At 23.6% G+C, this 11,826-nt stretch overlaps 1 protein-coding gene and 1 long non-coding RNA gene across 5 annotated transcripts in view; both read right to left on the minus strand.

Annotated features, from left to right (window-relative positions):
- The window catches only part of LOC102671832 (spectrin beta chain, non-erythrocytic 5), a 32,104-nt gene extending 22,812 nt beyond the window's left edge, over positions 1-9,292 (minus strand). For 3 of the 4 annotated variants that reach the window (XM_006607708.2, XM_006607709.2, XM_006607707.2), the window contains exons 1-3: positions 9,020-9,292; positions 5,475-5,726; positions 5,045-5,212 (exon numbers count right to left, since the gene is read on the minus strand). In XM_006607708.2, the coding sequence (XP_006607771.1) occupies positions 5,045-5,212; positions 5,475-5,726; positions 9,020-9,034 (435 nt within the window). In that variant the 5' untranslated portion in view covers positions 9,035-9,292. Of the gene's footprint in view, positions 1-5,044; positions 5,213-5,474; positions 5,727-6,252; positions 6,491-9,019 lie in introns of those variants that run through there. The other variant, XM_006607710.2, reaches the window with a different exon arrangement.
- LOC116185187 lies at positions 7,228-8,953 on the minus strand. The gene is made up of 2 exons (XR_004149983.1): positions 8,555-8,953; positions 7,228-8,022 (listed from the first exon to the last, which is right to left on the minus strand). It is a non-coding gene; the product is annotated as an uncharacterized LOC116185187 (long non-coding RNA).
- Positions 9,293-11,826: the final 2,534 nt, after the last annotated feature.

Below are 11,826 nucleotides of genomic sequence, written 5' to 3' on the forward strand. Positions count from 1 at the left end.
TCACGATAATTGTTAAGAAATGCAAGTCACACGTTCCCCTGTCTGTACTTTCACCAAACTTTTTGCTCAGTTTTTTCAAGCATGCTTTTAATTATATATATATGTGTGTGTATGCGTGTGTGTATACATATGAAAAAATATAAAAAAATTATTTTATATTGATATAAATATTTTATTGGTTAGATAAAATAACAATAACCTACTAAATGATATTTTATTGTAAAATGGCATAATTGATATATGTATTATAAATATGTAGATTGAAATATGATGTAGAGTAAAATTAGAAACTTAATTGTTTAGAATTAATAATTGTATATATGTAATATTATTTGTTTAAAAGCAAATTTATCAATTTTAATATCTGTTTTCCTAACACAATTTTAGTATAATTTTCTAATATGTCCTTCTAATATGTCCTCTAATTTTAAATCAAACTAAATCTTTAAAATATTTAATTATCCAATTTTTAAAATTAAAATATGAATTAATTTTCAATCATATTCTAACATTTAGGTTTTTAATCTTTCTAAAACAAAATCAATATATAAAACATGATTCTCGATCAATGTAATTGAATCATAGGTTTCATGAGAAAAATATCAGGGAATCAGTGTCATTGAATGTTCACAGGTAGCCAGAGGCGTTGGTCCAGACTGTGGACAGGCTCTTGTAAGTGGTTATGGCGGAATAGTGTCTAACGTGAAATGATCAACACACCAGCAACGTATGTGCCGTCTGGTTTCATTTCACATCTGCGGGACTCACGGTCTAGCAAGTTTCGCCTCGGTCGCTGACCCTTCCTTCTCTCTTTCTCTGAGTTTCATTCCTTTGATCCTACCTATGGTTTGTCCTTCTGTCCTTCTTCCAGAGATTTTTCTTTCTATATTTGATTCTATTCTTTGATTTCAATTCCTTTCGTTTGTTTTTGGATAAGATATGGTGATTATTGCGATAATATTGAATAAAAATTTTTTTGTTATTATTATATAATTCTTTTTGCTATCTCACTTTTATTGTGAATTCTTTTTCATCATTCTCTCTTCTTTTTTTTTTTTGTTGCACAATAGTTGTTCACTTTTTTTAGCTCTATTAGCTCTCCTAGCTTTCCTAGCTTTTAATTTTTCCTTTAAACTTTATCCAAAATCTTTTTGTAGATATTTCAATACTCGAATAATTAGTTATCTAACATTTTAAACTTCAATACATAGGAGACATGTAATTATATATTAACAGATATGTAAATATTATAGTATTTTAATATCTTATTAATTTAATATTTCTACTTTTAATATTTCTACTTATCTTATGAATTATTATATAACATATTTTATAGCAATTTTATAATGATAATTATAGTAATACAATTTTTTTTCCTCATCTGAATTTGTCTACATTCTTCTTTAAGATTAGACACTGACAATGAGAAATATTGTTCTCATGACTGTTTTAAGTTTCACGGAAACTATGGTTTCTTAGAATGGCCTAAGGATATCCCCCTAATTACTATCGGTACGGATTCTTTCATGGGAACAGCCCTTAGCAAGAGGCATCCACTATTTATCAGTCTTGGAGGCATAGTTATAAAATACTTTTCGAACTTTACATTATCTTAAGCATAGTTTATAAGTTTTAGCATAACTTCTTAAATAATTATTCTTAAATAATAATTCTCTTCTTCTTTATTATATTAAATATTAAGTTTCAAATTTTAATTTTTATTGATATTTCCCATGAATTAAATTTTCACAAATTTTCTTTTAAAAAAATTGTTTTAATATAATGAATCATAGTAAAAAATAACAATTACTATACTTTAATTATAATGTTATGTGCTTAAATTAGCAGAGAACAATGTATCTTTTGAATTTCAAAATAAATTTCTACAAAATTTTCTTATCGACATTATACCAATACTACGTGTAAATCTTCATCAATAGATTAGAAATAACAAAAAGTTGTTATATTATTTACTATTGAATTAAGCAATGTTATTCGTGTAGCTATAAATAGTTATTATTGGGAAATAAAACAACAGACAGAAGGTATGTAATTACATGGATTGTAATTACAATTACAATATGTAGAATTTAAATTGAAAACTTCAGCGTCGATTACGAGATAGGTATATAAATTTAATGCTCGTTTAAGATCACGTCCGCATATTTTACACTTTTTATACGCGATTAGCAAAATGCTTTACGTAACGTCACAAATCGCGTAACAAGAAGGAGCCGTAATAAGTACGCGTAAAACATATCTTTTCCATGAATAACTTTTTATTTGCAAATTATTCACTCGATCAATTTTTCGATAAAGAAATAAGTTAAAAAAAATTACTTATATTTATGGATTAAACTTACAACTTTTTTTTAAGAATTATTCCTTAAATAATAATAAAAAAATTGCTATCCTATTATTTTATCTTATCTCAATAATTCAATTCTTTAATATTTATAAAAATTTATAAAATTATAAAATATATTTATAAAATTCTTAATATTTATAAAAATTTTTTTTCTTAATATCAAATAATTTTTTAATATTGTTATATAACTATTATCATATAAAGTTATTAATCAAACGTCTTAAATTGTAATATTCGATAAGATCATGATAAATTCAAGTAATAAATCATCAATGATTATTTGAAGTAGCGTAATAATATTTAACGTCCAAATTCATGAACAACCAGGCTTAATCGAATTCGGCGCGCAAATCAATCACGATATATTTTATCACGTGATATGTCATGTCAGAATAATGATCAATGTTTTCTAGCTAGATTGCTGGATAGAATATGGATTATTTTTCAAAGATGATACTTGGCTAATGTAAATATATTTCACAAATGTTTCAACGATTTTTCATCCAGCTTAGAAAGTTAGGGAAAATCGGCACGGCAAGCGCGACGAATTTCAAATCGCGAAAGTATTTGACGAAAGTTGACCTGACATTTCGCAAGACACGGTATTTTCATTTCTTCGAGTTCTCTCCTTTCGTTTGAATTCAACTAATTGAATTTCGCATCAATCCGGGTCAAATAAGTAGAGCAATGATGAGATAAGTTATATTTATTTCTGAAAATATAATAAATAATATTGTTAAATATCGGTTTATAGAAAATAAAATAAAATATAATTTTAAAAAAAATAATACTATTATTTTCTACGAAATTTTTATATAATCAAAAAAAACAATAAGTTTTAGTTTTTATAAATTAACAAAATTTTCTTCTCAATTATTTCTAAATTATGAAATGAAATTTTATTATATTGATTATTATTTAATGAAATTTATATATATATATATATATATTATTTATATGCACTTTTTATAATCGATAGGTATATAATATAACCATAAAGGTTAGAAAAGACGTCCTACGTGTACGCGGAACTCGTGGCGAATCCTTACAAGTGCAAAGTCCTCGTGAATGGCCTCTACGCTTCGTAGCTTATGACATAATAGTTTTATGTGTGCTGCATATGGTGCGACATAATGCACTTACGGGATCGTAGGCGCAAGACGTGTTTGAAAGACATTACTTCCAAGTATTGTGACTTTTGTAATTTATTCTTATGCAATGACATGGAAAATCGGAAGACATTTTGTTGGAAAGAACTTTACGCTCCAAGAAATATAAAATATTCGTTATATATTTTTGTTAGTTTTATGTTTCTCTTTTAAAAACCTGAATTGCATTATAAATTATAATATTGCATTTCTTTAGATTTTACATTTTTTCAAGAAAATTTTAAAGCGCTATATTTATAAAAAGAAGTCTACATTTTTTCTTGGGATATTAAACGTTTTAGATTTATGATGATAGATTTATTGATAATAGATAATTACGAATAAATTTTCTTGTTATTAAAAATAAGTACCATCAACATCATAATATAAATATTTTTCAAAATTTTGATATATGTTTCTTTCAATTTTATAATAAGTTTAAAATTTAATACTTAATTATTTATAATTTTAATCAATTTTTTATCTACAATTATTAATTATTATGTAGTTATAATTACATGTAATAATAATTATTACCTCAATTATTAAAACGGCTAATAGCTTGAATATAACGAAATGATCAAATAAATGCAAATCAGAGATTGGATATAGTTATTTATTAATGTTTAACGAAGAAAAACTTTATTGAAGAAAATTTTGCTTGCGCAACAGCATCCCTTATATAACTTTACAATTGATTATAATGCTAATGTGAAATAAGAGACAATTGTGAAACCGTGAGAATTATTTCTTAATGAATAATTGGATTCATCAATGTAATGAATAAAAATGCCGAAGACTATATCTCCAAAAGAAATTTTTTAGTTTTCATTAAAAAGAATATGACAAATCATTTATATTTAAAGAATATGTTGGAATTAAAATAGAAAAAAGAAACTTCAAAGAAATTGATTAACAAATGATTTTTGTTTAATCATACCGAGAATAATAAATCTTATTTATAAAATGAATTGCAAATATTGGAAGAGTATTGAAAAAAATTCATAGAGATATTAATAGCATTTATTAAGACTGAGAATAAGTAAAGAGCAGAGAGAAAACTCTCAGTTCTCCGAAATCGATTATAAAGTATAATTTTCTGTTCTTTCAAGAAATGTGAAATTCAATATTTTAAATTTTCTTAGACATTATTTTTTTTCTTAACTTTAGAAAGTTGTATTTTCTAAATTTCCCTAATTTTACAATTATTCAAGAAATTATAAACGTAATGTATTAGTTTGTATATTATCTAAATCTAAGAAATCTTAGAATGATTATATAAAATTTTAAATCTTTTAAAAAGTTTAAAAGATCTAAATCCTAAATTTATATTTTTCGAAAAAATATAAAATTTGATATTATTTATTTAAAAATATTTTTAAGATTTACGTATGATTATTAATTAATTTAATAATCATATAATGGGAACGAAACGCATATTGATATAATGTCTTGAATACACGTTTGCAATGCGGAAAAATTAATGCTAATTTAAATAATATGTGAGAAAGCAATTAATTAATCCTACCTTTGTATGAAGAAATGCTAGAGATTTGTTCACGTTCTCGATTTTGTGTACTCGCATACGACCATTGTTAGGTTTAGCCAATCGTTCACCAGAGATGATCTCCAACAATTTCAGTAACTTCTTGCCGTCCGCTAGATCCGTGAATAAATCATCTACTTCCATACGTGCCTGCAAAGTGAAAGTAATCGATTCAACGAGTCGCCGGATTCTTTTCTGCGCAGATATTCTAGCGACAACATGAAATAACGTGAGTCATTTTTATAAATATCTTCAATATTATCTAAATATTATTTTTAAAATTTTTTTCACTAATTTCCAGAACATGAAAAATTATTCATAATTAAAAATATAATATATTCATAAAATAACAAATATAATTTTTTTAACTAGTTAATATTATTAATTAAAATATTTTAAAAAATTATAATACCTTCAATAGAAATGAATTAATCCATTTAGTAAATGTTTTCTTCTGTATATGCAAACGTTCTTCCTGCAAGGCCTTAATACGGCCCTGCTCGAACCTCAACGTATCTTCCCTTTGAGTCATTCTTTTTTGTATACCAGAACCACCCCTGTATTTGTCGATTTTGGTCGGTGGATAGCTCGGTATATAATCGAAATTGAAGCTCCTGTTTTGGGGTGCAGCGCCAAGCCCAACGCCGGGCACATACTGCGCCCCTGAAATTAAACATTTTACCAAAATTAGATTTTGAATATAGCATCCTGTTTGAGGATTTAAGAAACACGTGCAGCGAAAATGGAAATTTCTATTTCCATTTCAAAGAGATATTCATAGAAACAGAATATTACATCCATAGAAAAACTAAGGAAATTTTTAAATTTTTCAATTTTAGATATATTTTAAGACTTTCTTATATCACTTATATTCTAATATTAATCCTTTTTTTCAATATTAGTTTTTTCTAGCTTTTCTTTCTTTATCTATTTCTACTCAAAATTAATTTTAACACAACATAAATATAAATATCAATCATAAATATTTTTGATATATTGATATTGATACTAGGAATTAAATAAATCTCTAATATTACAAAGTATTATATTAATATGTTAGTCATTTATATTATTGCTATCTTAAAAATAAGAGATTCCTTTATATCAAATATATATTATAAAAAACAAAATATTTCATTTAATCTTAACTTTAAGACTAAAAATCAAGGAAAACAATTTTATCACTTTACCTCATTCTACAATAGAAAAGCAGTTCTATTAAGATCCTAGTTTTTCCACATATGTATACATTAAACAAGCAATTCACATTCGCATACATGTTCATTCGGCTGTTGTTCATTCCTTATAAGACGAAGAAAAATTTATGATACATGCTTGTTCGCTGACGATAGCAACGATAAAGCAGGGACAATAATCTTGTCGAGTCACGAACGCTAGTAAAAAACAAAATGGTTTTACCAGGTAAACGTTATTCGCGCTTGTTCTTTATTTACTTTGCACGCGTTTTACTACAATACCGCCCTCTTTTTTCCCTAGTAACCATGTCCACCATTGTACATGGACAACGCGTATTATTAATTTAATTGGCGATTTAATTCATAAATTATAAAACAAGATTTTTTTTAAAATAAAATGATTTTAAATAAAAAGTCGATTATAAATTTAATCATTTTATTTAGTAATTTTAATAAATTTTTAATAATTTTAATTTTAGATTAATTCTTCAATAGTATTTTAGGTTAGGTTATGTAAAACAAATAGTTCATTCCTAAATCACAAATATATGTTAATATTAAAATTTATGTTACTAAGAAATTACAATTTTATTTATATATTTTTTAATAATTTTTTGTGGTTATTGATTAAAATTTGAAATTTTGTTTTGATTGTTGATTTATATGAAATTGAAATCGTAAGGAATATTCAAAATTTTAGAACTTTTTAATATTTTTTATTAATTTTATTATTATCTATTAAATCTACTATCTAATAAATAATATCATAAAAATCTCAAAATCAACTGATAATAACTTATCGACCACAAATAAATAATATATCAATAAAATGTATTTTTAATTTTTTCTTCAATAGAATCATAAACCTAATCTTATAAATTTTTCAGTATATAAAACTTGATATAACAATATAATCTTTTAGATTAAATATAGGATGATTAGACAAAAGATTATTTTAGATTATTATGAAGATAAAAACGATTTAATTGAGTCTTTTAAGAACATAGCTATCAAAGTTGGACACGTTCAAGTTACAATATATCTTATCGTAGTGATATATATCAATAATTCATATTGTCTATTTTATTGAAAAAATTTTTCTGAATAATTTATATTATTTTTTTAAAGATAAATAAAATGACATTGAAAAATAAAATAATAATGTTGATCATTATTATCTTTTCTACAATGTTAAAGTAATTTTTAAAATTGATAATAAAATATATAAAAAATTTTTTTTTAAAAAACTTAGCAAAAATATTGTTATTTATTATTTTAAAAGACAAGAAAGAAACGCAAAAGCATATAATATCTGACATATAAACGAAATTTAACCTAGAACTTCCAGTCTTAGTCATTGAAATCTAACCTAAAATATTCATAAAGATAAATGCAATCAAGATTGTCGTAAATATTTTTTTTTTTTTCAAAGAATTTAATAGAATAAACATTATACATTGAAGAACAAGAGAAAAAAGAAAAATTTAAATGTTTAAGTTTTCAAATGTAGAAAGTAAAGTAGCTACACTAATGGAACAGCAACTTCAGTAGTTAGCTCATGTTTGCGTTGAAAAACGTGCCAATAGACTTTTGCGTGCAAACCGAGAGGGCAATGACAAGAAACTAACATCGTAGATTTGATTAGAGTGCTTAAACCCTTCTCTGTGAAAAGCTGTTCGTCGCGTTTCTAAGTCGCTAGAAACCATGTAACGCGATTGTAACGCGTGCCCGTGTATACGCTTGCAGATTCTTCAAGTAAAATGTCTGCAAACAAAATATACGCGTCGTTTGTGATTTTAAATAAATTTTGTTTCTGAACTGATCAAAAGTTTAAAATATCAAGCAAAAAATGTAATTTTTTAGAAATAAATAAGTTATTCATATATTAAATTCTTATTAAATATACTAAATTTTAAATTAACATATAAATATACACAAATAGGTTAGGTAAGAAATGGAACTTGCATGATTATTAAGATTAAAAATAATTTTTAAGATATTTTATAAAGAATTATATAATATAATAAAAAATGGAATTCTTCAAAGTTTATTTTGAAAAAAAATTTAAATTTATAAAAAAAAAATTTCAATCTAAATGAAAACCTAATGACATATCAATGAAATTTTATAAAATAATTATTTGAAATAGAAATTGAATGTAAATGAAAGGAAACATTTATTATTACAATTTAAGAATATTGAAAGAAATATTTAATTAAATAATTTTAAAAACATGATCTTTTCTAATATAAATATTTTGATTCGATTCTGATTTAAGATGAACATAACCAAGTACCGAATTGATTAAATCTAGTCAAATTTCATCAAACTAAACAAACTTTTACTACTTCTATTTAAAAATATTCTTAAAAGTTATTCAAACATTAAAAGATACTCCATCGAAAACATTTGATAGAATCCAGCTACGAATAACCTAAGTCGACGAACGTCTAATCAACAAACGACACTCCTTGAGGTCTAATTACATGGAATGCATGACAGAACATCGATAGATAATCTATCTACGCAGATAATCCCGTATACAGGTACAGTTATTTTCAGATCGCCTTATCTCACATGAATGCTTTGTAATATTTTTTTCAATAAAAGAATTTTAAAATATTTATCTGAATTAATTTATAACTAATATTTTTAATCAAGAATTTAATTAAAAATTCAAACATATTTTATTTAAACTCCATGACTTATTAATTCAATTACAAATTGAATAATTATTATTCTAATTTAACATACCATTATAATAACTGTGTGACATGGCGCTCTTATTTTAATAATCGTCTATCCCCTCTATCCACTGTGTTAACATGACGATTTTATTGAAATATTTTCGTTCGAAAAAATAAGATTTTAATGATAATGATAACAAGTATGAGAGAAATCAAAAACGTTTAAACGTCTACGAATGGCGACACTGAACTGATTCAGCTGTTAGCCCAAGACTACTGACTGTCAGGATTCTTATCGCATATTGCGAGTATGTTGTGTCCACTATTCGTTTATGTAGTAGAAACGAAATATGAGCGTATACATTTTGTATACACATGATACTTTAATCAATTTACAGCATAATACATGAACTTTATCAAAATGTTTAAATTAATACAAGTTAATTATGTACATGCAGTATTATTTTTTTATTATGTACATTATATATATATATATATATATATATATATATAGTAACAGTTATATCTTTGAATATTAAATATTTATAATATTGAATAATTTATATATATATAAATTAGAAAAAATAAAGTCATTAAATTCTTTTATATATAATTTTCTAATCAAAATAAATATAAAATATGCTCTTAAATAAAAATAAATCAGTTTTGTCTGGTGTAATATGAAATAATAAGTAATAATTTAGTGATAATTTATTTATTGGCTAACATCGTGAATTTTTATGTCTTTTCAAAATTCTAATACGTCTAATAATTGATAATAATGATAATGATAAATTGATATTGATAATATTTTTCTAATATTGTAATTATATATATATAATACATACGATATACGTATAATATAATATATACGATACATTCGTGAAATTTAGATATGAATTGTTTTCGAGTTGATTAGATGATCATTTATATATAAACTATAATACAATTATGCAGTTGCGCATGGAATATTTTTATAAAGATGCAGACTGTATAATATACATATTAGAATAAAATTTGCATAAATTAATCGATGTAGGATCATGATAAAGAAATTAGAACAACTTTTAATGAATGAATAAATGTAGTTTGCATCTTGTTAAGGGTACAAATTTTAAAATTTTTATAATTTTTTATTTGTTATGTTTTAAATTCAATATTATAAAGAAAAACGAATCATTTAAAATGACGAAATCATCTGATGTCATGAGATAAAAATACATTAAGTAAATACACTTTTATAGTATTAACTTGTCGTCACCTTGTGATATAACTGCACAAACATATAGAATTATTAACATGTTCATCAATGTGGCAGAAAATAATTACAAAAATATAAATGTAGATATTAAAGCAAAAAAGTATTCGATTCTCTTAATCATGTGGAATATTTAATATTTATATTTAATATTTATTATGTATGTATTTAGTGCATTTTCTTATTTTTAATATTAGAAAACTTGTTGACATTCATAAATATCTGCTATAGACAGAGAAGTTTAGAATTCAAAAATATTTTTAATTGGCTCATCAGCATTTTCAATATTTATCAACATTTATCTATATTCATTAACATTTTTAATATTTGCTACTATCAATATTTTCAACAATGAATGTCATTTTTCTATAGTTTTCAACATTATTAATGTTTCAATATCTATCAACATTTTCAATTGTATCAAAATTGAACAATTCTATATTTCAAAATTCTATATTTCCAGAATTTTCAATATCTTTGATATTTCACTGTAATCGTTATTTTTACAAATAACCTTTCAAATATATTATAGTAACCTATAATCTAAATTCCGATTACTGATACCAAATATCAACTAAAAAACATCTTACGTTTAAAAAGTGAACTTGCTGACGTTAAATTATTTCGTATATCAGACGGATTATCTGACAAACTGGCAGTGACATTATGATTTATGGATCCATCTTACTACTACTTCTTCTTTTGATAACATTGATGTTGATGAGAAAAAAGAAAAGAGAAGAAATAAAATACATATGAAAAAAAAATATTTTCATCATTAAATTAAGAATTATATTATTTATTTAATTATTACTTATTTATAATATGCATATATTTTTTCAATCATTATTTACTTTCAACTAATCGTTCACATGAAACAGAAAGTAAAACGAAATTCAAGATCTATTATTTTTTTTTCATTTCTCGTAAAAAATTAATTACATTTATAAATTTTAAGGAGAAATTTATGAATTAATTTAAGCTTAATTACTTCCTTCTTAATGTTTATATGCTACATCAATTTTCACTCGAATTAACTTTCATCGTTCAGCTTCGATTGCAATAGACAGTATATGAACTCGTTTATTCGGCCAATGAATAGGAAGTTCGAGGTTTAACCGGAAGTACGCTGCATGCTCCACACCATTATTAGAAAAACATTTCAATGAATTACAATAACATTCAAACATAAAAATCGACAGTTTCTTACAATCGATTGAAAATATAATAAATCTTTAACATAAATTTTTCAATCTCAAAGAGCTTTAGTTATTTAAACTAATAATCAATTTTTAAAATTAGAAAAATAAATACTTTTTTTATGCGTAAAATCCATCATAAATTCATCCTATTTCCTAAATTCCTAAATTCCATCTATAACTAACTAATTAATACTCGAAATAAATAAATAATTTTTTTTACTTTACAAAGAAAAAATTTCTAAATTATTAATGAATATAAAATAAATAATTGTTAAATAATAATTAAAATCTTAATTATTGAACATTTATATTGTCAAAATTTTAATGAAATCTTATTAATAAGATTATAAAAAATAAAATATATGAAATAGTTAAAGAAAAAAAAAAAAAAAAAAAAAAAAAAAAAAAAAAAAAAAAAAAA

This window comes from Apis dorsata, unplaced genomic scaffold (assembly GCF_000469605.1).
Source record: "Apis dorsata unplaced genomic scaffold, Apis dorsata 1.3 scaffold_10, whole genome shotgun sequence".
In the NCBI taxonomy this organism is placed as follows: domain Eukaryota; kingdom Metazoa; phylum Arthropoda; class Insecta; order Hymenoptera; family Apidae; genus Apis; species Apis dorsata.